The 27,924-nt window shown below is 67.8% G+C and overlaps 4 protein-coding genes across 5 annotated transcripts; 1 reads left to right on the forward strand and 3 right to left on the reverse strand.

Moving 5' to 3' along the window:
- Window positions 1-45: 45 nt before the first annotated feature.
- Window positions 46-3,797, forward strand: CHLRE_13g581350v5 (uncharacterized protein). The gene is made up of 5 exons (XM_043069573.1): window positions 46-1,265; window positions 1,503-1,726; window positions 1,896-2,677; window positions 2,856-3,142; window positions 3,287-3,797. Exons 1-5 carry the CDS (start codon window positions 293-295, stop codon window positions 3,460-3,462), a joined length of 2,442 nt encoding a protein of 813 aa, XP_042917548.1. The 5' UTR covers window positions 46-292; the 3' UTR covers window positions 3,463-3,797.
- A 2-nt stretch (window positions 3,798-3,799) lies between these two features.
- CHLRE_13g581400v5 (uncharacterized protein) lies at window positions 3,800-10,715 on the reverse strand. The gene is made up of 15 exons (XM_043069574.1): window positions 10,438-10,715; window positions 9,867-10,098; window positions 9,667-9,719; window positions 9,294-9,398; window positions 8,781-8,898; window positions 8,445-8,561; window positions 7,957-8,129; window positions 7,585-7,662; window positions 7,253-7,310; window positions 6,983-7,083; window positions 6,004-6,124; window positions 5,675-5,807; window positions 5,329-5,465; window positions 4,990-5,084; window positions 3,800-4,846 (listed from the first exon to the last, which is right to left on the reverse strand). The coding sequence occupies exons 1-15, from the start codon at window positions 10,501-10,503 to the stop codon at window positions 4,607-4,609; spliced, it is 1,827 nt and encodes a 608-aa protein (XP_042917549.1). The 5' UTR covers window positions 10,504-10,715; the 3' UTR covers window positions 3,800-4,606.
- Window positions 10,716-10,930: 215 nt separating this feature from the next.
- CHLRE_13g581450v5 (uncharacterized protein) lies at window positions 10,931-16,138 on the reverse strand. 2 transcript variants are annotated; one of them, XM_043069575.1, is made up of 9 exons: window positions 15,997-16,138; window positions 15,850-15,934; window positions 15,443-15,734; window positions 14,707-14,812; window positions 13,831-13,976; window positions 13,219-13,348; window positions 12,558-12,656; window positions 12,129-12,283; window positions 10,931-11,503 (listed from the first exon to the last, which is right to left on the reverse strand). In XM_043069575.1, exons 1-9 carry the CDS (start codon window positions 16,039-16,041, stop codon window positions 11,404-11,406), a joined length of 1,158 nt encoding a protein of 385 aa, XP_042917551.1. In that variant the 5' UTR covers window positions 16,042-16,138; the 3' UTR covers window positions 10,931-11,403. The 2 variants fall into 2 exon arrangements, with proteins under 2 accessions (XP_042917551.1, XP_042917550.1); XM_043069576.1 differs by having other exon boundaries at window positions 15,997-16,125.
- A 55-nt stretch (window positions 16,139-16,193) lies between these two features.
- Window positions 16,194-27,895, reverse strand: CHLRE_13g581500v5 (uncharacterized protein). The gene is made up of 4 exons (XM_043069577.1): window positions 25,342-27,895; window positions 19,449-25,092; window positions 18,886-19,118; window positions 16,194-18,713 (listed from the first exon to the last, which is right to left on the reverse strand). The coding sequence occupies exons 1-4, from the start codon at window positions 27,760-27,762 to the stop codon at window positions 17,178-17,180; spliced, it is 9,834 nt and encodes a 3,277-aa protein (XP_042917552.1). The 5' UTR covers window positions 27,763-27,895; the 3' UTR covers window positions 16,194-17,177.
- Between the last annotated feature and the right edge of the window lie 29 nt (window positions 27,896-27,924).

Below are 27,924 nucleotides of genomic sequence, written 5' to 3' on the forward strand. Positions count from 1 at the left end.
TCTGCTGAACCTCTTGGCCCGGTCTTGCAGATATCCTGCTACCTAGATACTTCACGCGCACATTGTATCACCTCAAGACACTCAAGCAAATGGTCGGGGCTTGACTTTTGCAACCCGTCTGTTCCCCGAATCAACTGGCCAAGCTTTACGGTGTCATTTCTGGCTTAATAAGGAAGCTTTTAACTCGGGTCCGCCCATTCTCTCGCGCCCGGGTCAAATCTGCCATCGCCGCTGCTGCTGACACGGCCTTAAGGATAGAGCGGCAGCGAGCTTAAGAGCTTAAGAGGTCAGGATGGACCTCTTGGGCGGTGACGTGGTGGGAACGCCAGCAGCCGCAGCGGTGCCTGCACAACAGCGAGCCGGGGTTCGTCCTTCCATGGATTTGCTGGGCGACGACATGCCCGCATCGGCCGCGCACCCATCCAGCCCCTCAGGCGCCACAGCCGGCCTAGACTCGCCTGAGGCTGCCGACGTGCCGCCCCCCACGGAGGCAGAGCCGGAGACGCAGCAGCCACGCATGCCTACGCTGGGGGCGCAGGACGGCGACGAGGAGGAGGACGAGGAGGAGGAGGCGGAGGAGGAGGAGGAGGAGGAGGAGGAGGAGGAGGAGGAGGAGGAGGAAGCAGCTGCTGGCGAGCCTGAGATTGAGGCTGAGGTTGAGGCCGGGGCGGCGGGGGACGAGGAAGGTGACGACGACGACCACCGCATAGAGTGCGGCTCCCAGTCACTGCCTAGCGAGCGCACACCGCCGGTGGAAGACGACGTCGACGGCGATGACGACGGCGCCGCGGCCGGCGCCGACACCCCTGTCGACTCGGACCGCGAGGTCGTGGACGCGGAGGACGCGTTCGGCGACTTTGCAGACTTTACAACCGCCTCGCACTTCATGCCCGGAGCCGGCATCGGTGGCTTGAGCCATGGCGCCGCCTCCACCTCCTCCGCCGCGTCCGCCTCCACCTCCGCCTCGGCGCCGCCGCCCTCCTCCTCCGCGGCCGCGGCGGCGCGCGCCGCGGCCGCAGCCGCGGCTGCCGCTGCTGGCGGCGGGTCAGGTGGTGGTGCAGGGCCTTTGGGCGGTGGCCTCAGGGGCGCGCACGGGCACCACATGCCTGGTTACGGCGCTAGGTCGGCCGGACACGGCGGCGGAGGCGCCAGTGTGTTGAGCGGCGGCGGGCTCTCGGAGCACGGCAGTGTAGGCGGCGGCGACGTAGGCAGTGACGCAGGCGGCCACCCCTCGCCGCCACCCAGCATCGCGCCATCCCGCGCAGGTGCGCGCGCGCCGCGTACGTGTGCCAATTCAGCACGTGCCTTGGATGTTTTTCCCACGTGATGTTTCCCTGCGTGATCTAGCTGGCACTCGTGACCCGCAGCTGACCAGGGCCTGCTGTTGGGGGCGGACGGGTGGGAGTCCGGAACAACGGCACTAGTACGCGCGCGCTCCCCAACCGACCGTCTGCCTCTCTTCAAGCGCCCCCCCCCTTCCCTCGCCCCCCGTCCACCCGCAGGTGGTGGCCGCAAGTCGGTGGCCTCTCTGGCTTCCGTGGGCAGCCGCGCTGGCGGCGACGACGACGTGGCTGACTACGGCAGTGTGGTGGGCAGCAGCGTTTGGCGGGGCGCGCCCTCCCACATGGCCACCTCCTCCTACGCCGCTGCCGCCGGTGCCGATGACGACTTCGGTGACTTCACTTCCGACATCACCTCCACTTCGGACTTCGCGCCGTCCACGCAGGTGCGCGGTCCATCGCCATTCGTAGCGCTGCGTGAGCGGCAGGCGCACGCATTCCTGCTACTGCCGCGAGGCTCTAGTGTCTGGTAGTTGTGGCCCGGTTTGGCGGAAAGGTAACAAAAGTGGCTTGGCACGTCTCCTGCGGTTGCGCCCCTCCTTCCTCCTCTTGCAGCCGCCTTCCGCCGTGGCGGTGAGCGGCCCAGGCTCGGTCCATCCGGACGATGACTTCGGCTCCTTTGCCAGCCATCGAAGCACGGCTGACGATGACGAGGATGATTTCGGGAACTTCAACGCCGCGCCCTCGGCGGCCGGCGGCGCGGGACCCAGTGGCAGTGGTGGCGCGGGGCCGAGCGGCAGCGGCGGTGCGTTCGGAGGCGGCGCGGCGGGCGGCGTGGGGCCGTCAGGGTCTGGCGGCGCCGGGCCCTCGGGCTCCGGCTCAGGGGCCGGAGCAGGAAGTTCTTGGGCTGGCGGCTTTGCGGGCGCGGCCGCAAATGCCACGGCGGCGGCTGGCGCCGCGGGCGTCGCCGGTTCGTCCTCTGCGTCTGGCCTGTCGAGTGCCGGTCCGTCCGGTGGCGCCGCCGGAGCCTCTGCTGCCGCAACGTCCTCCTCGGTCCCAGCGTCTGAGCAGGCGTCCGCTGAGGTGTCGCTTCTGTCGCTGCCCGCGGGCGAGCTTAAGGCGGCAGTAGTACGTGCTCTGCAGCCGCTGCTGCTGGGCGGCCTGGCCGGTGACGCCCTGGTGCCCCAACCTCCCAGTGCCCAGCAGCTGGCGGTGGCGTGGGCACAGCTGCACGGCGGCCAGACGGCGCGCGACACAGACCCGTGCCGTGACGGCGATGACGCTGACGCGGCGGATGTTGGGGATGCGGCGGCGGCAATGAGCGGCATCCCCATGCCGCCGCTGCCGGCTGCTGCGGGCGAGGGCGGCAAGCTGCGGAGCTACGTGCCGCAAGTCAGGTGGGGCCTCGGGCGGGGGGCACGGTGCGCGGTCAGCTGGCCACCGTACATAGCGATGGGCGGGCGCGGACAGGGATGCAACCTTTCGTTGCACACATATGCACGCCGTGATGCTGCCACGCACGCGAGCTTCTTTGCCATTAGGCATGGTTCATAAGTAATTATCATGATTTCGCAGGTTTGTGCGGCCGCTGTGCTGGAAGGGCTCCGCCAGCGAGCGGCGGCTGCTGCGCGACCTGGGTCTGAGCGAGGCGGCGGCGCAGGCGGCGCTGGTGCAGGCGGCGGCGGAGGCCACAGGCCCGGCAGCGGGGCACAGCCACGGCCATGGCCACCACCTGCACGGGGCGGAGCGCGGCCGTGGTGGCGGCAGTGGAGGCGGCGGCAGGCAGCTGGGCATGCTGGCGAGCTTTGGGGAGACACCTCGCGGCGGCCGACCCCGGGCCGAGGCCAACGGCGGCGCTGGAGGTGGGTCCGGTGTTGTTGTGTGCCTTGCTTAATCTCTGTGACGGCCGTGTGCGCCATGCGCCATGTTGGATGCTGATGAAAAGCGGCGCGAGCAGCTACGAGCATGCATCAAAATGCTGCCTGTTTTTTGTGCCCTGCCCACAGGCGAAGGCGCCGGGGCTGCGGGACACACCGTGGGGCTGAACGCGCGCGGCGGCGCCGCCGTTGCGGTGGCGACTGGCGGTGGCCAAGTGGCCGCGGGCGGCTCGGCCGGGTCGCTGCTGGACTTGGGCGGCACGCCGCGGGCGGGCTCAGTGGCGGCAGCGACGGTGCAGAGCTAGCGCGGCAGGGCTGAGGCAGGCGGCGTGTGCACGATGACGCGGGTACCGCCCGAAGCGGTGTAGAGTAGCTGGGATATGGCTGCCCGCCCAGAGCCACCTTACGTAGTAGCTTGATGTAGGGACGTTGTAGACTACCGAATGACTTCGCCTGAGACGGGGTAGGCCAATGCGCGGCACGGCAGCAGCGGGACAACTGCGGTACTGTAGCAGGCGATCAAGCAGCGCGTCTATAAGGTCTTCAGGATTTGAACAGACACAGCCAGACACAGCCGCTGGCACATAACATACGAGTTTGGCAGGTGGACGACGTTCCAGATGTCAGACTTCAGGGTTTTGGGGTTTCTCTTCTTGGTGCCCAGCGATAGCTCTCTTACACCGTTCCAAGTTGTCGCCTATCATCAAAAACATTGTTGCCTCTTATGGGAACGTGGAGAGTGCCAGAGGGCCTCGGATGGCCATCGCCTCGACTGCCCCCGGTCGGCTAGACAGTGACAGTCCGCTGGCGAGGGTGGGCTGAAGCGTGCCAGGGTGGCGTTGTGCGCTGAACCCAAGCCATCCTGTGTCACAAGCAGTAAGCACCGTTCGTCCTCAAAGTCTTATGTACCAGCACCAGCACCATTTCCCTTACTTTATACGTACTGATGAGCTCTCACGCTGCAGCCTAGCTTGTTCACATCGGTCGTTCAGGTGCGGTTGGGGCCGGCACCAGATGTCCAAGCACACCACACATACCGTAATCACCCTCGCACATGGGGACACACGCGCTCTGTAGCTCGACTCCCCGCCTGCAGACGCTGATCCATGCGCTTGCAGCAGCCTCTCATGATGCAACCCCTCATGTGCCCCTGAAGAATATTGAATGTCTGCCAAGCCAGATAAAGCCTGCCATTCTTCTCTCTCCATCCAGCTGCTCATGCCCCTAGCCCTCTACTCATGCCCGTCAACACTGAACTGCTGCCTGTACCTCTACAACGCTACGCCACATTTCGTACTCATCCGTCACAAGCTGCGCTCTTGCCACTCGCACGCCTTGCACACCCGGCGCGCCAAGCATAGCCAGCATGCCACGACACGTCACGCCACCACGTCCACGGCCCAAACTTCCGCCCAAATGCACCCAGCAAGCGCCACAATGCGGGCCCGCCTATGCGGGGTTGGGCTTGAGCGCGGCAGCGCCGCCGCTCTCGCTGAGATCGTTGCTTCCGGCCGCCGCATCTGCCTCCTCCTGCTGCTTGGCCAGCACGGCCTCCTTGTGGTCCTTGAGCGCGTAGAACTGCTTTTCTAGGCTGAGCACCGCGCGGATCCAGTTGATGATGATGATGGCCAGGCCGATGCCCAGGTAGGGCGTGGAGGCGGCCAGCGAGCCAAAGGTGAAGATGGCGGCCTGGCGTACAACACGGGACGCGGCAGGTTAGGATGCGGGTTTTTGCCCGGTGCGACTCAAGGCAGGTAGGTGCACTAGAACAAGCCTGCTGTTTGATGCGGCTACGCGGAATGCTGCTGGCTGGTCGGCAGGCGCCACCTCACCTGCTGCAGCACGGCTCCGCCGCTCTTGCCCACGAGGTTGCCCACCACGTCCACCGCCGCCTTGCCCTTGCCCTTGATCTCGTCGTCCAGCGGGACTGAGGTGGGCGCGCGGTTGTGCGGGACGGGTCATGGACACATGAAGGGAGCGGCCATGTACGAAAGCACGGCGTGGATGTGGAAGTGGCGACCACGGCGAACTCGACCGGCGTGCCCACCGTGTCCAGCCACCGCCCGCCCCCCCCCCCCGTTCGTTGGTTTGGTTCAGTTTGGGCTGGTATTTACCACCACCCCGTCCTCCGTTCTCCACGAACGGCTACCCCCCTCCCCGAACAGACTCACTGTAGGCCATCTCCTTGCAAGGGTCGAACAGCGAGTACTTGGAGGCGCGGCTGAACACGTTCTGCAGGCTGCCCACAACCACCGCCGCCATCAGCGGTGTCGTGCCCATGGCCGCCAGCGGCGCGGCGAATAGGTTCCTGGGGCGCGAGCCGTGAGGGAGAAGGCAGTGAAGGACAGAGGCGGACACGGCACTGCGGGCTGCGTTCCGTTGCACATGTACGACCGCATGCCCGCGCGCTACCACGGTCGCCGGCGTCGCCCAAGCCGCCCAAGCCGCGGCACCATTGCCGCATTCCCGCCGAGCCGGCCGCCGACCCGTCCGCCCTGCCCCTGGCCGCCGCCTTACTTGGACATGACCAGCGCCAGGAAGACGATGGCGGTGGCCAAGATGACGGTGGGGGTGGCCAGCGCCGCCACGCCCCAGCCAAACTTCTTGATCACGAAGCGACCGAGGAGCATCATCGTCAGCGTCACGATGCCTGTGAGTACCCGGTGACGGACATGCTATGTTGTAAAACTGCCCGCGCCGGAAACAGGCGGCGCTCGCCCGAGATTCTCTGGAAGGTCCTGCCCGCTTTGCGTCCCTGCTGCCACTGCCCAGGCAACCCCCCTCCCACCATCAACACCACCAGCACGCCCCTTTATGCGCCAGGCCAGAGCAACCCACACGCCCACCTGTGGTCTCGCTGAACTTGCCCATGAAGGCGGAGTAGTCTGCGGGGTCGGGGTAGGCGGTCTTGAGCTTGGCCTTCCACGTCACCTCCACCAGCTGCAGCGCCACACCGAATGACACCACCTGGACGCGGCAGCAGGAGCGGCGGGCGAGAAGCGGGTGAGAAGAGATGCCAATGGGCAGAGGGGCAGCAGGTTGTTTAGCGACGGACATATGCGACACGGCAGCGGGAGGGCTGAAAGGATACTACGGCCCAGCACTCACCGGACTGAGGACGCCGGACGCCTTCCTCGCCAGCACGCTAAATCCCAAACCAAACACAGCAGCAAGTCCTTTCCCAACCCCACGCCACAACCAGCGCCTCAAAAAGCGCGTGTGCCCCGTTTCTCGCGACCGCACGCCCTCTCCTGCCCCCCCTGCCCCGACCCCCCTGGCCCTCGTGTGGCCCCGTGCCGATGCGTGCTTGCCTCTATCTTGTGCCCGCTGACTGCTTCCTCCCTCTCTCTTACCACCCAGGCCGTGCTCTTAAATAGGGGTTGCCCGTTTCGCTCGCGCGCCTTTCCGCTCACACCGTTTGCCTGTTCCCGTTTGCACATGCAAACGCCCCGCACTGGTGCCTGTCCCTCCTCGGCGCGCAGGCTCCTTTGATGTCGTCTAGGTGGGTATTGACCGTGTGCCTAGTCTGCATTGCTATCTAGGACGTGGGTACGTCTGTTTGGCCCTGGGTGGCCATTGCGAGGGCGGCTGCAGCCAGCACCGCCCAAACGTGCAACTGTACAAGGCCAAAGTGCTCATCACCCTCTCTGTACTGGTTTGCCGGGTGGTTTGCTGGGAGGCTGGGAACGCGGTGCATTTTAAAGATGATGACTACCGTCGAGTGCCACTCCGCTGTCAGAACATAGGCTACGCCCTCCTCCTTACTCTTCTGCATTGGGTTCGGTCCAGTTTGGGCTGGTATCTACACCCCCACCCCCGCCGCACCATGGTGGCCATGTCGCGGATGTAGGGGCTGGACGCCAGGAACTTGAAGCTCTCCATCATGTTCATTTTGGCCTTGTGCTTCTTGGCCTTGGGCATGCCGCCTGCGTGCGTGCGCGTGCACGTGCGCGTGCGAGTGAACGTGCATGCATACAAGCTACGGCATGCAGCCAAGCTAGCCGCGCAGGACTGCATCCCGGCGTTTGAAGGGTTCCACGCTACGGTACCCACGAAAGCGCACGCTGCGGCTGCTGTCCTTCACGCCCCCCTCACCTTTCCCTGCTGCCGCCAGCGCCGCGCGCTGCGCCTGTACCTTGGGCACCACCCACTTCTGCAGGCGGCATAGCAACGCGCGGCACCAAACAGGTAACAGGCCGCGCCAAAACCTTGACGAAGCAATCCCCATCATTACGGTACCTCCCCATCCCGTCAGCCTCCCGCTCGCCCATCATTACGGCACCTCCCCATCCCGTCAGCCTCCCGCGCGCCCATCATTACGGCACCTCCCCATCCCGTCAGCCTCCCGCGCGCCCATCGCTGTGCGCCTTAGCGGTGCCGTTGCCTGCCCGCATCGCCGCTGCCCCTTCCCGTGCCGCCGCCCGCACCTGCATCCCCCAGTGCAGGATGGAGATGATGATGCCGTTGAGGACCACCAGCCCCATCAGGCCTTGCAACGCCACGCCCTGCAGAGGAGCGCCGGGCGGGGCCACAAGGCGCACTTCAGGAGGAGAGAGAGGGCGTGCCGCAGAGCGGTGACCGCCATCGGCGCCGCAAATGGCCCTTTCCCTGCCGCCTCTAGCAGCGCCCGTACATCCCCGCACCCCAGGGCCCTGCACCGCCCGCCTGCCTCTCCTCTCACCAACCCGTCCTCGCCCCCACCCCTGCCCGCGCTGCCCTCCCCGCCACCCCGCCCCGCCCCGCCCCGCCCCGCCCCGCCCCGCCCCGCCCCGCCCCGCCCCGCCCCACCCTCCACCCACCCATCCGTCCACGCCCGGCGGCAGTGAGGCGCGCAGCTTCGACAGGCGCTCCGTGACGCCGCCCGCCACGATGAGCGACAGGTTGGCGCCCATGCCGAACAGCGGGTAGAAGGTGGCGGCCTCGTCCACCGTCATCACGCTGTTGGCCAGGCCCCAGAACAGCAGGCTCACCACTGCGAGGGCCGCGCCGGGTGTGTGCCGTGGTGTCCGCGGTGGAGGTGTTGGTGGTGGTGGAAGGGGCAGGGGCAGGAGGATGCGAGTTGGTGTGGTTGCAGTGGGGCGGACCGGTAAGCGATATGGACTGAGGTTGATTGCGGATCGGGAAGTCAATGCGCCCCCGGCTGGCGCTTGCCACGGCCCTGTGTCCAGACCCGCCTGGGTGTTCCGTCCCATCGGAGACCCACTCCCGCCAGGCCCTGGAAGCCCCCACGGCCCCCACAGCTCGGGCCCCGGCTCCTGGCCTGGGCGGCAGGTCCCTGCTGGCTCACCGATGCTGCCCCACATCTCAGCCACCAGGTAAAAGGCGCTGTAGGTCCAGGTGCGCAGCAGCGCCAGCGGCGCGTGGAAGCGAGGTCCCAGCGTGATGTCCAGCTGGTTGCAGAACTCTGTGCGCGTCAAATGTGGTTGTGCAGCGGTTATGCAATTGGTGCAGATGTGGGTCGCGGCGCTGCGGCTCCCGGCATGCATGTTTGCTGCATGCGGTACACTACAAGATGGGGCTGGCGAAGCTGCGGCTTCTAGCAGGAGTTTCTGCAGCGTGCCGACCCTCTTCGGTTTGTCCAGGCCAGAGCGGACAGGCGCCCCGGCACCAGGCCCTCACGCACCCGTGGGGTGCAGTACCTCCTTGTTGGGGTAGACGAAGAAGCCGAACACGCCGAAGAAGGCGATGAACGGCAGCAGGCAGGCGTAGAACAGCATGTCCGACGTCAGCCGGTTCGCAAGCTGCAGCGACACACACACACAAAATCAAAACACACACACACACATTTAGCACGTGATGCAAGGCCACGTTTGGGGGTTTTGACGTCCGCAGCTTAGCGTGGCTGCAAGGTTGGCAGCTTGTGCCCGAAGATTGTGCCCGAAAACCCAGCGGACTGCTGGACCCAAATGCCACCTGTCGCCGATGCGCGTGCAGCAAGGCCGACCTCACTCCCACACATGCGCGCTGCCCAAACCACACATCCACGCTGCGACGCTGGCCTCTGGCACGGCGCCGCACTCCCGCTGTGTGTGTCCATCAGGACCCTCAACTGCCACACCTAGCCACACACATCACATACCCTGCTCCAGCCCTGCGGCCCTGATGGGCTCGGCCGATCGGCCGATCAGCCGCTCACCGCGGTATAGGTCATGGTGAACAGGATGGCCATGGGCAGGTCGAGCGTCTTGAGGAACGGAATCACCTCGGCACCGGCACCCGGGGCCGTCACCACCAGCACGTCCTGGATTGGGGTGGCGAGCAGCGGGCGGAGATGGGCAGGGTTTTGCGGTACAGAGTATGGGGTTGGGGTTTGGGGTGGAGGTGGCAGTTAGGTGCAAGGCAGGCTTGGGCTGATGTGGGTTGTGCGCGGGCCTGGAGAAAGCAAGGTGACGGGGTACGGTGACCGGCCAAGTGGGTTGGGCTGGGACAGGTGATGGCGGTGGTTGGGAGCGAGCGTGTGGTAACGTATACTAGTAGTAAACCTTTAGATCGTTGAACGGGCTACACACCTTTGTATTGCGCAGTGTGGTGTAGTTGAACAGGATGCAGAAGAACATGAGGCCTGTACACAGAGGCGGAACATGATGCAGAAGCACATAGGAGGACGAGGGCCATTGTGACCGATGGCAGCTCCACCAAAACGACGGGAGCGCGTGGCTTTGCATACGTTGAGCAGGAGATGTGGAATGGGTGTGTGCGCTGAGCTTACCAAGGGGAATAGCCTTCTGCCATGTCAGGGCAGGAAGTCCGAAGACCAACTTTTCAGGCTCTGCCGGCAACGCTGCCGCCCCAGCACCTGCAGGAACCGGCGCAGGCGTGTGACCCGGCTCCGGCTCCGGCTGCTTGCTGGCACCCGGCCCATCGCCGGCTGCGCTCTGGCACCAAACCGGCGACCGGAGCAACTGGGGCTTTGTGAGTCTTAGCCTGGGGCAGGCGGGGGCCTGTGGGTGTTGCAGAGGTGCGTCAAGCTGGGTCCAGGTGCATATGGCTAGTGCAATACAGTAAGTATTTATCCTTAGTCTCGGCCCCCTGCAATAGACATGCAAAGGCGTCTCGCGGTTCCGGTACTGCGGGTGAGCTCCAATTCGACTCCCGCCCGAACTCTTCCACTATGCGTGCCATGCAAAACAGCACTTGCTATGGATACAATGTTCAGAACCTTGATGTAAGCAGCTGCCGTTGCCTATGCCTTGCAACCAGGCGTGACTGTCGGGTGTGGGAACATGGCACGCCGAGCCGCCGCTGTGCCGCAAGATGAAATGAGCGCAGGAGGGCCTCACCTGAGCTGTTGAACGTGTTATCCGATAGCCAGAAGCGGCCGGGCATGAGTGCAGAAGAGCCCGCATTCCTCCACAACGCTTGTCTCAAGGCTGTTGTGCGTCACAGTCCACAAAAATAAAGTCGATACTAAATGCAGGTCAGCGAGATACGCCAATCTAACGTCAAGGAAGGTGTTGCGAAGATTGAGAGCCCGAAAGTTAGCCTTGAACCGTCCTGATCTGAAATGGAGTATGTTGCTATTATTACTTCGCTTGTGCTAGTCACAGTTTACGTTTTGACTTCGACCAGGCGCGACTTCAACTTCTAGGGCTCCAAGTTCCGAGGGAAGGGAGCCCATCCCGCCCCGACATGATCCGCCGGCGCCGCTAGTTTTCTATAGTGCCGGGCTAGCAACCATGCACCTGTGCTGGCTACAATCGGGCATCCACACAAGAGAGCAAGCTAGCTGCTATGATACGCCGGTACGCGCCAGGGCGCGGTGCGTGGAGACCTTGTGCCGGGATTTACGGGATAAAGCGCACGCCGTACATCCGACCATCCGACGTGGCGTTCGGGCCGCGCCCTCCTTTGGACCTAACCGCTTGTGCTAAGCAGAGCCATATCTGTTGCCAACCAACGTTCCTCCACCTCCTACACATGTTTAATTGTATCAGCTGTCGTCTGGACTAGCACATGTACTCCACGCCTGTGCCAGCGCTGTGCCTGCGGGAGACGCCTGCAGCGTTTGTCGACTGCACTGCCACCTTCCCACCATGCTCGCCGCACCAGTGCGCTCTACGTCCACTGACCGACGACGACCAACGCGCCACATGAGATGCCTGCCTTGACATCTGCCACGCGTCCGTCCCCCCCTGCCCCACTCATCCGCGCCTGTGTCCTGCACCTACATTCGCCTCCTGCCCCTGAACCCTACCTATACACAATGCGCCTCTGCCCTTTCCAGCAATTCCTCAGGACCCCAGCAATTACTCCATGTCGATGACTCGCGCCAGCTTCTGCACCCGGTTGAGCAGCAGGTCGCCCTTCTTGAGCGTGTCGGCGTACAGCGCGTTCTTGGCGTCAGGCCTGAGGAAGGGCAGGGGGGGGTACCATCATGATTAGTTAGGGAACTGGTAGACGGTAGACCATCTTGGGGAACATCAAGCGTTACCGACCTCATCCCCCCCGGGGGTTACGGCAGGAACGGTGTGTGTATGTGTGGTGCAGAGCGCAGCTGCAGGCGTTCGGGTGCACGGGTGAGTCTTGTCTTGGGGGCGATTGTAGATACTAGCCCAAGTCAAACAAAACCCAATGCATGTGTGTGCGGGGGGAACAGTCGCTCGATGGAGAAGCAAGTGTTGGGGGTTGTGGTGGGGGTGGTTCCAGTCCGCGGGTAGGGGGCTCGCGTAGAAACGCGCCGCATGTCCTGCGCAATCCTACACGCACTGCCACTTTCATCATTGTCTTCACCGGAATATGCACGATGAGAAGGACCGAATCCACCAGGGCCCCAGCCGCATTGATTCTGTCCCACGCACCGCCACAGCAGCGCCGTGCCCGCCTCCCATCCCACTCAATGCCGTGTTCGCATGGCGCCTCCTGGCTTCCTTTACTCCCTGGCTTTCCCCACGAACCCGGCCTACCTCCCAGCCCTAGCCCACCCAATCCCGCATGCCCCTGCCGCATGCGCCTCCGGCCCCCGCGCGCGCACCTGTTGGTCTCGATGACGCCCGACACCTTGTCAATCTTGGCATGCAGCCGCCCCGCCACGATGAAGTCCACCAGCTCGCCGTCCAGGAAGGCGGGCGACACGTCGAAGGCAGTGGCCATGGACTCCAGCGTCACCGACTTGTATGACTCCAGGAACTACGGGGGTGGGGTGGGGGTGCAAAGTGTGTGTGTGTGTGCGTGTGTGTGTGTGTTTTAGGGGGGACCCAAGCCCAACAAAACAAGTCCCAAAAGTCATCCCAGGGGGGATTCGCCGTTCATGTAGAACGGAGTGAGTAGGGGGTTGGCCGTTCATGGAGGACGAAACGACTGAACAACAATGGCGCACACCTACACGCCACCGCCCACCCCGTCCTGAACGGGAAAACACGCCCCGCCCGGCGCCTCCAAACCCACACACTCCGCCGCGCACCTGCGTGTAGAACACGGCGCGCAGCTCGCGGCTGTAGTGGCGGATGTGGTGGCGCAGGAACATGTCGCGCCCCATCTCAGCCACCACCTCCAGGAACGACTGCGGGGTGCGGCAGCGAGAGAGAGCGTGGGGCATCCGGGGGTGAGGAGGGGTAGAGGCGCAAGTGAAGCGGCAGGGAACTGGGGGCGCGTGCCAGCGCAGGGCCACAGTTGCAACCAGTTGCGCGCAGGCTGACATCAGCCGATGTGGTCCGGGGAGCGGCGTGGTGGCTGTAGGACAGGACGGGGGTTGCCAGTGAACCCGCCGCCTCCACAACCCTGACCACCCGACCACCTGACGCCTGGGCGTTGACATACACGGCTCTCGATACGGAAGGCCTTCGCAAGAATGCCCGTCCCCATCCCACGCCAATCTCTAGCTTGCCTGCCCCACCCGCCCAGCCCGTGCGCCCAGCCCCAACAGCGGCACCCGCACCCCCGCTCCAAAACGCCGCATGGACGGCATGCACGCACGGTTCGCGCGGCCCCACACAGCTCCGTCCGTGCTCACATGGTGCCAGCGTCACCACACGACCCGCCCCCCTCCCTCCTGGTTGACTTTGGACTTGAATACCCTGCTCCCCCCCCCCAACACACACACACGAACGCACGCACGCGCGCACCGAGTAGAACTGGCGGTACTTGCAGCTGTACAGCGCCTCCAGCAGGCTCTGCACGCCCGGCAGGCTGTGGATGACGGACAGCACCTCGGGCGAGTCCACCACACGCTTCTTCAGCTCCGTGCGCGACAGCCTGCGGCGGCGGGGTGGCGGCAGTGGCAAGTCACAAGCCCGAATCAACCGACCAGCCAGCCCAATAAGCACAGATGATGCGGAGGGTAAATAAGGTAAAGGAGCACTCAAGCGGAGCATGTGCCGCATGCGTGCGTAGGTCCTGGTACATTGATTAGCGACTGCCAAAGCAAGGCCTTCTCCCCTTGATACCGTGTGAAGGCAGGGACGCCGTCCCTGTTGCAGGACGTGCTCTCGGCCCCCCTGGTGCGTCGTGAACCCATGTTCCCTGTTCCGAACCAGGCCTGCGGCCCTGCTTCCACCCGATCAGTCCCCCAACTCTGCGCACAGTATCCCTTCCTGGGCACAGCGACCACAAGCCCACCACAAGCTCACTCCCGCCTCCGCTTCACTCCGAATACCACACCCCCCCTCGTGGTTCCAATTCTGCAACCCCCCACCCGCTTGGTTCCGCCCGCGCCCGCCCCGGCCGCGGCCGCTCACGTGGGCAGCGCCGCCACCACGGCGTAGAAGATGAGGCGGCTGTAGGGGAAGAGCTCCGAGGCGGTGAAGGTGGCGGTGGAGTCCAGCAGCAGGTCAGCGGCGGCGGCGAACTGGCGGCTGTACAGGGCAAGCATGCCCTGGTATACCTGGAGGGGGCGCGGGAGGGCGGGGCGGGGCGGGGCGGGACGGGGCAACAGTAGGAAAGATGGGTATCGAGGAAGCCTGCGAACCAGGAGCTTGAGAAAACGACCTGGCTGGCAGGGTGGCAACCCTCTGCCTCGACGCGTGCTTGAGGCCGCGCCCCAAGCCGCAGCACCGTCCTTCCCAGGCTGCTACAGCCCATGCCACGGCGGCGTGCTCCCCAGGCAACGCCAGCATAGAACTTACGCGCTTTGGCGTTGTAGCTGTCCCCCTCCCCCCAACACACACACACACACACACACACACACACACACACACACACACACACACAGCGGCGCCTTGGCAGAATCATGCCCCGAATGCTGGCTCCACATCGCCCTGCCCTCCCCCTGCCCCCGCTGCCCCCTGCCCCCGTCCTGCCCCTGCCCCTGCCGCTGCCCTGCCCCTGCTCCCGCCCCAAACCCTGCCCCCGCCCCCGCTGTCGCTCCCACCCCCGCCCCTGTTCCCGCCCCCGCCCCCACTCCCACCCCCGCTCCCACCCCTGCCCCCGGCCCCGCTCCCCGCCCCCGCTGTCGCTCCCGCCCCCGCCCGCACTCCCACCCCCACCCCCGGCCCCGCTCCCCGCCCCCGCTGTCGCTCCTGCCCCCGCCCCGGCCCCCGCCCGCACTCCCACCCCCAACCCCGCGCCTGTCCCGACCCCCGCCCCCTGCCCCCGCCGCCGCTGTCGCTCCCCACCTTGAGCTTGTTCTTGCGCTCCCAGTCGCCACCCTCCTCACACAGCGCCTGCGCCCGCGCCACCAGCGCCTTCACGGCGCGCCAGTCCTTGTACAGGATGGCCAGCCTGCAGCGCGGAGGCGCGGCCACACAAAAAAGTTCTGCATGCCCTGATTGCAAAGGTACCGGTCTTGCCGCTGAGGACTAAACGCGACGCCCTACAGCGCGTGGAGCATCAGGTCGTGGTGGCCGTGTGGTGCGGCTGACGGCCCGCACGGACGGGGCCGTGCCACGTGGGCCCCACGATGCCGCCCCGTATATCCAAAATGACGCATCACCCCAGGCGCATGGCATGGACAGGGCTGCACCTTGCAGCGGCTGATGAGGTCATATACATGGTATCGCGCGCCTGCTCGCCACTAGTGCACACGCGCGCCGGCCTGCCTGCTGGCACATGGGCGTCGACCTTGCCAACTCTCCCGCCCCCCTTCCACTTTGCGTCGCCCCCTCTCTCCTTACGCGAATCGGCTGCCCCACCGCTTCGGGCGGCGGCGCCGGAGCGCTAGCGGCGCGGTGGGCTCCTGCCGCTGAGGATGGTTCAGGACTGCTCCCACCGCCCAGCTGCCGCAGCTAGTGAACCACCAGAAATGACACGGTGTCTCATTCGTCACGCACCCGCCCCCACTACTCCTCGCACCCTCCTCCCTCTCCTCCCGCATCCCCACGCCCAACCTCTCTCCCACCCACACACGCACACCTGATTTGGCTGAGCAGCAGGTCCACCCGGTTGCCCCCCGAGGCCGTCTTCTTCTCCACCTCGTCGTAGGCCTTGCCCGCGGCCTCGCGGTCGCAGACGCTGCCAAGGAACTCGGCCTTCGCCAGCATAGCGTCCCGCACCTCCGTCTCACCCAGGTTCTCCTCCGCGTCTTTCCGCTTCAACTCCAGCTCCGCCACCTTCCCCGCGTTAACCTCCTGCATCGCCGTTAGCCGCGCGCTGTCCAGCGGCCATCCAAGTTCCGTGCAGAGGTACTGGTAGAGAGGGGCCAGGTCTGCGTGGGACCCGAGGCCGCATTCGCAAGTCATGCTGTGCAAGCATTTCCCTTGGGCGTACGTGCGTTGCCAAGAGCGCCGGCGAGCGAAACCCCGCGCAGATCTCAAACCTACTGTCTTTGTAAATCGCTGCTAGCACCTCCTCCTTTAGCTCGTCGCGCTTTACATCCGGAACGTCCTTTGTCTGGATCAAAAACACCTGCACGCGAACAGACTCAGCTGAGGGCGCAATTTCGACGCGACGCTTGCTTTCTCTCAGACCTTTTGAGCTATAGCTAGGCGAGAGTCCTGGGGAACCTCCTCCATTGTGTAATGGCTTGCTATAAGGTTGCAGTGAGTGCTGTGGTGCTGGAAATTGTCACAACTTTCGCAGCGTGGTTCTACGTCTTGGTCGTCAAAACAGTGCAACGAATTGTAAGTTCCTATCTTAATGCACTTCGTGGTGAGACCGTGCAGGACATCGCGTGCGCTTACATGAGGCGCTAGGCCAGGGCACCCCTGCCCTAGGCACTCAGTTCCCCATGCGCCTGCCTCGCCTCGCCACTCCTCGCCCTAACTGGCCCCACAGCTCTCTCCCTTCGCATTTTCTAATACACTACGAGCGCCGTTGTGCCCCCATACACAAGGCCCACCACGCACGACTCCAGTTGGCAGTCTGAGCAATTGGCGGTCCGTGTTTCGGCACAAGGCACGACACGTGCGGTGTGGCCATGATCCTTTCTGCTGGTGGCCAGGCCCCGTGTGTGGCAGCCTGGCCGGCATCGACACTCATGTCCAAGCAGATTCTGTTTGGCCTTCAGCACGCTTTTTCGCAGGCACGCAAATGCAGCCTGGAGCGCCTGTGCATTAGTACAAGTGACATGCCGTATGGCTGCACGCTTTAGGAACAAGCGCACCCAAAGGAGCAAACCTCCGCCAACACGACTGGCTATGCAATACGGTAAGCATTCATCTTCATTAGCCTCGGGCACTATCAGCATCCATGCAAAGGCGAGCTCCCAAATCGACTCCGTGCCACTTTTACAGCACCGGACCGCTTCACGGACCGTCACTGCCAAAGCAGCTTAAGAGCGAGCGGTCCGCCAACGTCTCGCCTTCTGTTTCTGCACTTCGCTGTCAGTGCTTGACGCGCACCGGCCTTACCACGGCACCAACATCGACCACTTCCCATTTTGTTTCCCTCACACAAGTACCATGCTACTTATCCCGCGCCCAAGACGCCTGCCTAGCTGTATCTAACGCTGGACGCTGGAGACCCCTCTGTCCTGCTGGAGCCAAACATCGGCATCGGACTACTACGGTACACCCGTACATACAACTCCGGTCCATAGGAATACAAAACAACGCCGCCAAACATCGAGCTATCCATCTGTCTATCTATCCAGCTATCCAGGGCGTGGTAATGTGTGGCTCCTCCCTGCCTCGCAGTCCCGCCTAAAGTCCTAGTCGTACAGGCGGCGGTGCACCATGCCCAGGCTGCGCAGGTGCAGCAGCGACACCAGCAGCTGCTCATCCGGAGCCGACTGCAGCGCACCGCCGGGGCCCGCGCCGGACAGCGCCCCGCCCAGCCGCGACGCATCCGCAGCAACATTCCAGCCCGTGCCGCTGCCGCTGCCGCTGCCGCTGCTGCCGCTGCTGTTCCCGCCGACCATGCTCGCGCCAAACGCGAAGGGCGGCAAGGCACAGCCACCAGGGTACCGGCTGCTGCCGGTAGTCTGCTGGCCATCCGCGGCTGTGGGCGGCACCAGCGACGGCTCAGAGGCTGCGGAAGCCTCAGGCCCGTGCGGCCGCCGCTGGCGGTGAAGCCGCACACGACCGCCACTGCTGCCGCCGCTGCTGCCATCGCCGCTACCGCCACCTTCTCCGCCGCCGCCGCCTGCCGCACCCGCAGCTCCGGTGGCGTCTGCCCGACCCAGCGCCGTGCCCGGCGGCGGCAACCCCAGCATTGCGGCGAGCGGCTCCAACGACGCCGGAGCCACGCGCAGCGACGAGCCTGAAGGCGGCGGCGGCAGCGGGCGCCCTGAAGTGCCCCGTCTAGCATCCGACGCGCTGGCTCGGGGCCACGCGGCGACTAGTGGGCACGGGCCGTCGCCGCCGTGCCAGGCCGCTGCGCCGTCGCCGCTTCCGCCTCCGCCGTACAGCGCAGCAGCGGCACCAGCGGCGGCGGCGCCTGTGGCACTGGTAGCCAGTTGCGCCTCTCGCGCCCGTAGCCCCTCCTGGCGCTGCCCATTCCGCCCCGGCGACGAGGGCGCCGGGAGCATCCGCGCGTGCTGCGCCGCCAGCGCGGCGCGGTGCTGCTGCTGCAGCATGTGCATAGTGTAGGCGCTCTGCAGCAGCGCCACGCGCAGCGTCAGCGCCACCACCTGCTCCACCCGCGCCTCCGCCAGCCGGTACAGCAGCAGCAGCTTGGAGAAGGCCGCGGACGGCCGCAGCGCCAGCGCGGCGCCCGAGTCGGCGCCGGCAGCAGCTGCGCCGGCTGCATCCAGTCCGGCTGCACCGGGCTGCTGAGCAGAGGCGGCGGAAGCCGCGGCAGCGCCGCGCGTGGGGTCCGGAGCGGGGCCGGAGAGGTAGGCGTGCGCCGGCGGCGCGCGCAGCACGGCCGCGGCGGCGGCGGTGAAGGCGGTGTGCACGCCGCGTGCCAGACCCATGATGCGGTGCACCTCGCTCTCGAGCAGCTCCGACAGCAGCGGCTGCAGCTCGGGCTGTAGCTGCTCCGGCTGTACATGCTGCGGCGGCTGCGGCTGCTGCTGTGGCTGTAGCTGGGAGCGTGGCGGGCGGCTGGCGGTGTGCTGGTGCACTGCGTCCAAGGCCGCAGAGGAGGAGGAGGAGGTGAAGGCGGCGGTGGTGCCAGAGCTTGCGGTGAGCGTTGGCAGGGTAGCAACTGTTGCGGCGTCGAGGGTGCGCAGGCCAGTGAGGGCCCGTTGCAGCTGCGCCGCCGCGGCCTTTGGCAGCCGTCCCGCGAGGCGCAGGGCGTCCGCCTGAGCGCGTAAGAGCAGGGGCATGGGCGAAACATGTTAGCAGCGCGTAAGGAATGGATCGAGGGCGCTTTCTGGTGTGCGAGCTCGCTACTATTGAAATATAAGGCAGCACGCGCCGTCCTGTCCCGTGGTCCAGCCTTCCCCTCCCCTCCCCAACGCAGGTTGCACTCACCTGCCGCCGGCACGCCTCCACCCAGCCCTCGCCCGGCCAGTGCTCCGCCCGCAGCAGCGCCGCCGCCATGCGCGCCAGCCCCAGGCCGCTGGCGGCGGCCAGGCGCGGCGGCGCCGCCATCAGCTCGGTGGCGCGGCGCAGCCAGGCAGCGCCCGGCGCGGCGCCCGCCGCCACCACGCCCTCGACCAGCATCGACAGCTGGTCCGCACTCATGGCGGCCATGCGGGGCTCGTCTGGTGGCGAGGAAGAGGGAAGGGGGACATATCGATTAAATCAGGATATGCTGGATATGCTGGAGTGTGAGAAGGTGTAGGCTGTGGATATGCTGGATATGCTGGATATGCTGAGAGTGTGAGATGGTGTAGGCTGTGAGAAGGGGTACAGAGGACGACACAAGAGGTGGCGCGCGGCCTGACTACCCGTACGCTGCACAGCGCAGCAACCCAAACCGCCCTACGTCCACAGCCACGGCCCCAAAGGGAAAGCACGTGTGTGTGCACATTTGTCTGCGCACCCGTGCAAGCGCACCCATGTGTCACGCCCAGGCACCACGCACCACGCACCTGGTCGGCACGCCAACGCCATGACGTAGCCCGACAGCAGCCGCCGGCGCTGCAGCAGCGCCACCTGCTGCGTGAGCGAGCTAGGGGCGGCTGCAGCAGCAACGGCAACCGTGGCAGCAGCAGTAGTAGCAGCAGCAGCAGTAGCAGTAACAGCTGGCTCGCCGGACTCAGGCAGCAGGTCGGCTGCTACAGCCTGCGTCGCCGCCATGACAACGCGCGCGAGCTCGTCCGGCTCGAGGAGGCCGCTGCTACTGCTGCCGCCGGCTGACGTTGCTACGGCCTCAGCCGTGTCCTGCTCCGGGCCAGCGGCAGCAGCCTCAGCCGCCGCTGCCGCGCTGCTGCCGCCTCGCAGCCGCGCCTCCGCCTCCACCACCACTAGCCGCCGCAGGGCCTCCCACGACAGCTCCGTTGGCAACGCCACACTGCTGCCATCACTGGCGCCAGCAACACGAGCAGCAGCCCCAGCACCTGCACCCGCACTCGCACCAGCCGCGCACAGTACCACCACCTCCGCCAGCTCCGCCGGCGCCATCTCTGGCATGTGCAGCTGCAGCAGCGCCGCCGCCGCCGCTGCGAGGCGGGCGCTGACGGGGGCGCGCAGGTAGCCAGCGGCGCACAGCACCTCCAGCACGCAGCCGGCCGGCACGGGCCGGTCCCCCAGGCCACGCGCAACCGAGGCCACGAACAGCTCCGCCGCGCGCTCCAGCGCCGCCACAACCCATGGGTCGGAGCGCCAGCCGCCGCCGCCGGGGGCGGCTGCGGCGGCTGCAGCCGCCGCCGGAGGCGTTCGCGGGTGCGCCTGCTGCTGTCCCTCTCCCTGACTGTCTCCCTCATCTGGCTGACGCTCCCGCTCCCACTGCGCGTGCGCGTGCGCGTGCGCCTGCTGGGCTAGGGGCTGCTGCTCACGACGCAGGGCGGCCCGGGCTGGCTGCAGCAGGTGCCGGTGCCGCGACAGCACGCCCAGCCCGTCGGCCAGGCAACGCGCGTCCAGCGCCGCTGGCGGCGCCGCCAGCAGCACCGGCCGCAGCAGCGCCACCATTGCGCCCACGTGCGCGGCGCTGGGTCCGGCCCCGGCCTTGTTACCTCCAGCAATACTGCTGCCCTTGCTGCCCCTGCTGTTGCTGCCCCTGCTGTTGCTACTGCTGCTACTGCTATTGTCGTCACGCAGGTTGGCGGCGGCGAAGAGGGCCTGTACGGCCTCCTTGGGCGTGAGCAGGTGTGCCTGGCCTGACGAACCCGTCGGCTGGGCGCCGGGCTGGCTGACAGGTTGCGCGACCGCGGATGCACAGTCGTCAGGATCAAGCGGCTGCGGCGCTGCTGCCGCTGCTGCCAGCCGACCCAGCAGGTACTTGAGCAGTGGCAGAGGCAGCGGCTGGCGCAGCTTGGCCAGAGCCCAGCACTGGCGCACCAGGTCGCCCCGGGAGAGCTGCTGCTCCTGCCGTTGCTGCTCCTGCCGGTGCTGCTCCAACTCGCCGGCGGCCGTCAGCTCAACCGCAGCTGGCACCGCCAATGCACGCCGCCATAGGCACCGCGCCTCACGCGTCGGCGCAGCCGCCGCGCCACTGCCGCCGCTGCTTGACATGCTTGCCGCCGCAACCCGGCTTCGGCCACGACCTGGGCTGCCGCTACGGCTGCGGCCGCCGCTGCGGCCGCCGTGGAGCCCGGCCGACTGCATCAGCTGCGCCACCACCGCGCGGCCCAGGCCAGACTCCGCCACCGCCCGCTCCGCGCCCGGCCGCGGCAGCCGCGCCAGCGCCCACAGCGCCGCCGAGCGCTCGGACGGCAGCAGCCCGCCGCCACCACCACCACTGACCGTGTCAACCCCACCAGCGCCAACGCCAGCACCAGCGCCAGCGCCAGCGCCCGGGCCGCTGTTTGGGCGGCGGTGCCAGGCGCCCGCCAGCAGGCCGCACAGCGCCGTGGCCACGGGCAGCGGCGGCGTGTAGCGGTCGTCGTACTGGACAGCCCACAGCAGCCGCACTGCGTCAGACGCCAGCGCGCGCCTCTGCCGGTCCACCTGCTGCTGGTGCTGGTGCTGATGCTGATATCGCTGCTGGGCTGCGGGTACAGCCAGGGAGGCGCCGGCAGCAGTGCCACTTTCACCAGGCGTGTGCGCCGCAGCCGCCGCCTCGCAGGCGGCGGCCAGGACGTCTCTTGGCACGCGTATGCCCAGCCGCACGGCGCACCACACCACGCCACAAAGCTGTGAGGTGCTCAGAAGCTGCGCGGCGGCGGCGCGCCGCAGCTGCGCCCACGCGTGCCGCATGGCCGGCGGCGGCGGCGCCACGCCGGCCGCCGCGCACAGCGCCAGCCAGTCGGCGGCGGCGCGAGGGTGCATCGCACGCAGATGGCGCGCGGCCTCGGGCCCCGCCAAGCAGCGCATCCACGCCGCCAGCTGCGGCGGCGGCGGCGGCGGAGCTGGCCCAGCGTAGGCTGTAGCAGCGGCGGCGGAGCCCGCAGAAGGCGGCGGCGGCGCCAGCAGATGCCGGATGGCCCACAGGCAGTAGCGCGCCACGGCGGCGTTGGGCGGGCCGCGCGACTCGGGTAGCAGCAGGCTGTTCACCTGCGCCGCCAGCGCGCCCAGAGCAACGCCGTTGGCAGCCGCCGCGGGAGCAACAGCACCAAGCGCCACCGCAGCTGTGGGGGCTGCGGCAGACAAGCCCACGTTGCGCGCCGCGGCGGCGATGGCAGTCTCGCGCTGCCGCAGCCGCTGCGGCCAGGCGGGTCCGCTGTAGGCCAGGCGCGCCAGGGAGCGGACCAGCAGCTGCCAGGCCTGCGGCGGCCAGGCTGCTGCTACCGCCGCACCCTCTGCTACTGCTCGTCGTGCTGCTGCTGCGGATCCGCATCCTGCGACTGGAGCGGAGCCCACAGCGGCCGCGGACCCCTGCAGGCGGCGCTGGATTTCTGCGAGCAGCGGGTCCACCAGGCGAACCACGGCGGCGGCGCGGTGCCGCGGCGACCGGTGCTGGTGCTGCAGCATCAGGGGCAGCGCCGGACCTACATGCCCCGACCGATGCTCCGCAGCCGTCCCCATCCCAGCATGCGCCGTCGCCGACGTTGCCAGCGACCACGCGGCAACCCCAGCGCCCAGCGCCACTGTCACGGTGTGAAGGACCTCGGCCAGCTGCTGAGCCGGCAGCCGCCGCAGGCCGGCTGCGGCAGCGGCGCCGCCGCCGGCATCACCCAGCACCACCGCCAGCTCCAGCACCGCTTCGTCCCGCTCCTGTCCCGCGTTCGGCGCCGCTGCCGCCACTGCAAGCAGCAGCTCCGCCACCTCTTGAGCGTCCACGGCCGCCGCCACCGCCGCCGGCACCTCTGCCGCAGGCGCCCGCTGCAGCCGCTGCGCCTGCACCGCCGGCTGCAGCGCCGCCGCCTGCGCCTGCGGCTGCGGCTGCAGCTGCAACTGCTGGCGCCACGTGGCGCGCATGGCTGCCAGCTGCTGCGGCGGCAGCGACACGCGCGCGTCCGCGCAGCTGCGGAGCAAGTGGACCAGGATGCGCAGCGTGCCGGCGGCGGCGGGCGCAGACGTGGGCGCAGCGGCGGGTGCACACGTGAGCGCAGCGGCGGACGCAGCAGGTGACATTGCGGGTGCGGCTGCGGCTGCGGCTGCGGCTGCAGGGGCGCCGGCGGATGGGTGCTGTGGAGACTGCGGAGTCTGAATGGCGTGTGCTGTTGATGCTGCTGCTGGTGCGGGGGCGGGGGTGGAAGAGTGTAGCTCCGGCTCGGGCTCGTTTTCCTGTGGCTGTGAGCGGGCAGCACGGCGGCCGCCAGCCCTTGCAGACTCCGTCGGCGCCGCCGCCGCTGGCTGGAGGTGGCGGCGCGGTGGACTCAGCAGCGCGGCCAACCAGGCGCCCGGGTCCGCCTTCGCCGCACTGTCCTCGCCGACACCGGCGCTCTCCAAGGCAGCCGCCAGCAGAGCTGCATCTCCGTGCAGCCAACCACCACCACCGCCTCCGCCTCCCTGCTGCTGCTGCTGCTGCTGCTGCTGCCAGTCTTCTTGTTGCCGCTGCAGCCACGCCCGCACGCCCGGCTCGGCCGCCGCCGCCGCCACCGCCGCCTGCAGACCCACCAACTGCCCGTACGACAGCCGATCCATGCCGGCCACGGCGGCCGCCACCAGACACCGCAGCGGCGCCGGCGCCGCCGCCACGTCGCTCGCGGGACCAACGGGGGCTGAGGGCGTTGCATCAGCGTGCAGCAGTCGCGGGTGCGCGGCGTAGAGGCGGCAGTGGAGCTGCGCCGCCGGCGCCAGGTCGGCAGGGCGCAGCTGGTCGGGCGGCAACGCCGCCAGCAGCCGCCAGCAGTGCGCCGCCCAACCGTGACTGAGGGCGCCGCCGCCAGCCGCAGCCATGGTAGCGCTTGCCCCAGCAGGGCGGAGGCTGCCAGTGCTACTGCCGGTGCCGCCCAGGCCGCGAAGGCATAGCAGGCGTGACACCACCACCAGCCCATCGGGCGTCAGCGGCTCGGGCAGCAGCGGCGGCCAGCCAGTGCCGCTGCAACTACCGGTGCTGCTGCCTCCGGGGCGGTGCGACTCAGCCACAGCCTTGCCATGCGCCGTAAGTGCTGCCGCGGCCGCCGGCGCCGCAGGTCCAGCGGGTCCAGCAGAGCTCCAGTCCAGTCGCAGAACCACGCCGGCACCGCCTTGCGACAAGGTCAGATGCGGCCGTGACGGCGACAACATCGGCGTATCCGCAGCCGAGGCAGCAGCGGCTCCAGAGGCTCCAGCAGCCGTCCCGGCCTCGGCCTCCTCGCCTCCACCAATGCCGCTGCTGCCAGTGACACAGCCGCTGCTGCCCAGCGGCAGCCCAGCCGCCGCCGCCAGCCAGTCAAGCAGCGCCTCCTGCTGCCGCAGCGCCCGCACTTGCTCCACAGCCGCCTGGCGCTTGCGCCGCTCCGCAGGGGACGGCACCGGCGGCGCCGCCGCGTGGCCTGCCAAGCTGGCCGCGTCTGCTGCGACAGCATCAGCACCAGCGGCAGCATTCGCTGTCGCTATCTCAGCGTCCGCCGCGGCTGTCGCCTCTGCTGTTGTCGTAGCTGTTGGCGGTGGGGATCGTGATGGTGGTGGGGATGGCTTGCCGAGCAACAGGTTGGGGTTGGGCACCCAAGACCATAGGTCGTCCATGGGCAGGAGCTCCGACGGAGCAGCTTGCGCCGAGGCGCCAGCCCCTGGCGCGTCCGAGTTTTGCAGATGCCCCTCCGTTTGCACCTGTAGCCGCTCACGGCTTTGCCTCTGCTGCTGTTGTTGCTGCTGCTGCGCCCACAGCAGCCGGCGCTGCGCCTTCAGCGCGGTGCGCTGCGCCCGGCAGAGCCGCCTGTGGTGGCGCACGCACGCCGCCGCCGCCTCGAACAGGTGCTGTAGCAGCCCGTTTCCAGAGCCGCTGCCCAGCCTGCTACTGCTGCTGGTGGTGGTGCTACTGCCGCCACTGGTGCCCTGTGGTTGCTGCTGTTGCCCAGGGTCTCCTGCAGTGGTGGCTACGTTGTCATCCGTCTCGCTGCCGGTGCCCGATACACCGCCGTTGACGGGGACCGAGGCAGCGCCAGCAGCCGCGGCAGCGGCGGCGGCGCTGTCGGCAGCTGCCTCCGCCAGCAGCACCAGTGCGGCGGCTGCGCGAGCCACCTCCAGGGGCTCGCTCACGCCGTGAACCTGCGTTGTGACACAGGCGCATACATACCGTACTTAAACATGTGAATGTTGGTGTATGAGCACCCCGACGAGGTCCTATCCCATCGCCATCGACAAACAGGCAGCCGGGGCCGCTGCTGTGCCGGCCCCTTCAAACACAGCATCTAAACCCACTGGCGTCATGCCCCATGGCCCCCGGTGACATCTGGCATCCCGTCTTCCGTAAACGGCTAGCACCTCCCTCCCAATAACATGAACAGCGCCGCGCACCTGTGCCTGCACCGTGGCTGCGAGCATGCCCAGCACTGCCGGCGGCGGACTGTAGTCCAGGGCCGCGTACGCCCACAGCAGCCGAGCCGCCTGGCGGCCCGTCAGCTGCCGCGCCCAGCCCGCCACCGCCGCCGCGTGCGCCGCCAGGAAGGCTGTGCTGGGGTTGCAGCCGGCCGCCGCCATAGCCTCAGCCAAGTCGACAAGGTCGTAGTGGCTCAGCGGCTGGGGAGGCGGAGGCGGAGGCGGAGGCGGAGGAGCCGGAAGAGGCGGAGGCGGCGCGTGCTGACTGTGCGGCGTGGCCCGTGCGGCGTGGTGGTGGTGATGGTGGTGTGTGTGGGGACTGCTGCTGGTAGCAGCTGCAGTGCTTGCGTGCGGAGCGGGCGAGAAGGACAGGTGGGGCTGCAGGAAGCTGAGCAGCTCCCGCCAGGCGGGCTGACTCAGCCGCTGCCCCAGCCGCGTCAGGCCGTGCAGCACCGCCACCAGCCGCGCCGGCGCCAGAGGCACGCCGGCACCACCACCGCTGCTGATGCTGTTGATGGCGGTCACGCTCGACCTGCTGCTGCTGCTGCTGCTGGTGCTATCAGCAGCGCCGCTGCCCCTCATGTCCCCGAAAAGACTCCCAGGAAGGCCCAGCGGAGGCGATGCAGCTGGCGCTGTGAAGCGGCCGTGCGACATGGCGGGCGGCGCGTTGAAGACAGCGGCCGCTGGCGGCCCCACCTCCCCCAAGGGCCAACTGTGTAAGGATGCAGACAGGGGAGGCCCTGGAGGGGTGGTCACCGGTCGCGGCCGTGTGAGCAACGCCCCCGTCGACCGCTCCGCCGGCCCCGCTGCCGTCTCAGCCGCAGTGCCAGCCGGTGCCGCGGCATGCGCTGCCGACGCCCCGAACCCCGGCTGCTGCGGCGCCGCCGCCACCGGCGCCTCCACCGGGGCGCCCAGCGGCCCCCAAGCGCCCGCCGCGCCCACTGCCGCTGACGTGGCGGCGGCGCGGCGGATGGTGCGCAGCAGCACCTCAAAGGTATCGCGCCGCGGCAGCGCCCGTACCACCACGCACGCCTCCAGCGCCGCCAGCGCCTCGCCCGGCAGCAGTCGCCCGCCCGCCGCCGCCAGCTCGTCGAAGAAGCGACGCAGCTCCTCACCAGACGACCCGGATCCGGACCAGGACCCTTGGGCCAGGTCGCCACCTCCCACCGCGGATGCGCCGCGGTGCAGCCGCTCTGACACGCGACCGGCAGCGACCGGCGCAGGCGCCTCCCGATGGCCAGCTCGCGCCTGCATCAGAGCCACCGCCGGGCCACCAGCCGCATCCTTCGGCTGCGGCTGCGGCTCCAACAGCACCGCCTGCTGCCGTGCTGACCCGCGCCGCGCTCGACCTGACAGCACCCGCCCGCCTGCCCGAGCCTCCGCTCCTGCGCCCGTCAAGCCGCCCACTGCCGCTGGCAGGCCCTCCTCTGGGGCACCCGCCGCTGCTCCACCCTGGACAGGTCCCGCTGCTGCCGCCACTGCTGCTGCCTCTGTTGCTGCTGACAAGGACACCAGCACCGGGTCCAAGAACCCGGGCTGCTGCATCCCCAACGCCGCCACTTCGGCGGCGGAGCCGCCGCCGCCGGCGCCACCACTGCTCTGCCCGCCGCCGCCGCCGCCGCCGCCGCCCAGCACCGCCTCCGTCAGGTCATGCAGCTCCGCCAGCTGCCGCCGCCGCCGCAGCTCCGCCACCAGCCTGTCAACAGCAGCCGGCGGCAGCTGCAGCGGCCGCCGCTGCGGGTCCTCCGCCGCGCGCCTGATGGCGGCCACCAGCTGCCGCACCTGCTGCGAGGACAGGCACGCCGCGTTCTCCGCCGCAAGCATCACCAGCCGCGCCGACAGGTGCGGCCCGGCAGGCGGAGGCGCCGGCGCCGGTGCTGGCACCCGTTCAAGTGGGGCCCGTGGCACCGGTGGTTGCGGTGCCAATGCTGGCGTCTGAGGCGACCGGGCTGGTGAAGCAGGTGCGGAGGCGGCCGAGGGCACGGTCAGCGCCGCCGCGGGGGCCTGTGAGGTCACTGCCGCAGCCGGGCTCTCGCGAAGCAGCTGGAGCCTCCCCCGGCGGAGGCGCTCCCGTGGGCGTGCCGCTGCGCCATCGCCACAGACCTCCACCGCAGCATCTCCACACGCTTTATGCGCAGATCTGGGTGCGGCAGCGGGATCGCTGGGAGCTACGTCCAGGCTGGGAGTTGCGTCGGCGGCTGGTTGTGGAGTGCTGCGGCCCCTCCGGGACGCCCTCGCCGCGATCTGCCCCTCGCTCGCCGGGACATTTGCACGCCTTACACAAATTGAGCGGGTTTGAGTGCCCGAAGTGCCCGCTGGAGGCTGCGAGGGCACCTCGCGGAGCAGCACACGCGAGAATGCATAGCTGCCGTGGACTCCACCGCAGGCATGGTGAAACATGCCGACCAAAAGGTCAACGTGATGTGCGTTCCACCGGCCACAACCGGGCCAAGAATCTCAACACGCTATTTGGAGCCCTGTCGGCCACCATCTGTTCGTGGGTTCGCTTGTCTTGGCAGGTCAGTGTGTTGGTAAACTACCCAAAAACTAAGTACAGTGCAT

The sequence above is a fragment of the Chlamydomonas reinhardtii genome, chromosome 13, assembly GCF_000002595.2.
Source record: "Chlamydomonas reinhardtii strain CC-503 cw92 mt+ chromosome 13, whole genome shotgun sequence".
Taxonomy (NCBI): domain Eukaryota; kingdom Viridiplantae; phylum Chlorophyta; class Chlorophyceae; order Chlamydomonadales; family Chlamydomonadaceae; genus Chlamydomonas; species Chlamydomonas reinhardtii.

Bases quoted from the DNA above. Each gene is read 5' to 3' on its own strand.
- CHLRE_13g581400v5 (XM_043069574.1), bottom strand. From the start codon at position 10,503: ATGCGGGCTCTTCTGCACTCATGCCCGGCCGCTTCTGGCTATCGGATA. The intron at 8,130-8,444 runs GTGAGCCAGCAG...CGGCCCTCGCAG, and splicing joins TGAGATGTGGGGCAGCATCG to TGGTGAGCCTGCTGTTCTGG. The intron at 7,663-7,956 runs GTGGGTGGAGGG...GCTCCTCTGCAG, and splicing joins CGCCGGGCGTGGACGGATGG to GGCGTGGCGTTGCAAGGCCT.
- CHLRE_13g581450v5 (XM_043069575.1), bottom strand. From the start codon at position 16,041: ATGGAGGAGGTTCCCCAGGACTCTCGCCTAGCTATAGCTCAAAAG. The intron at 13,349-13,830 runs GTGAGCGGCCGC...CCGCCGCCGCAG, and splicing joins GTGGTGGCGGCGCTGCCCAC to GCTGTCGCGCACGGAGCTGA. The intron at 12,284-12,557 runs GTGCGCGGCGGA...CCACCCCCGTAG, and splicing joins GCGCCGTGTTCTACACGCAG to TTCCTGGAGTCATACAAGTC.
- CHLRE_13g581500v5 (XM_043069577.1), bottom strand. From the start codon at position 27,762: ATGTTTCACCATGCCTGCGGTGGAGTCCACGGCAGCTATGCATTCTCG. The intron at 25,093-25,341 runs GTGCGCGGCGCT...GTCACAACGCAG, and splicing joins CAGCCACGGTGCAGGCACAG to GTTCACGGCGTGAGCGAGCC. The intron at 18,714-18,885 runs GTGAGTGCAACC...TTACGCGCTCAG, and splicing joins TGGAGGCGTGCCGGCGGCAG to GCGGACGCCCTGCGCCTCGC.
- CHLRE_13g581350v5 (XM_043069573.1), top strand. From the start codon at position 293: ATGGACCTCTTGGGCGGTGACGTGGTGGGAACGCCAGCAGCCGCAGCG. The intron at 1,266-1,502 runs GTGCGCGCGCGC...GTCCACCCGCAG, and splicing joins CATCGCGCCATCCCGCGCAG to GTGGTGGCCGCAAGTCGGTG. The intron at 1,727-1,895 runs GTGCGCGGTCCA...CTCCTCTTGCAG, and splicing joins ACTTCGCGCCGTCCACGCAG to CCGCCTTCCGCCGTGGCGGT.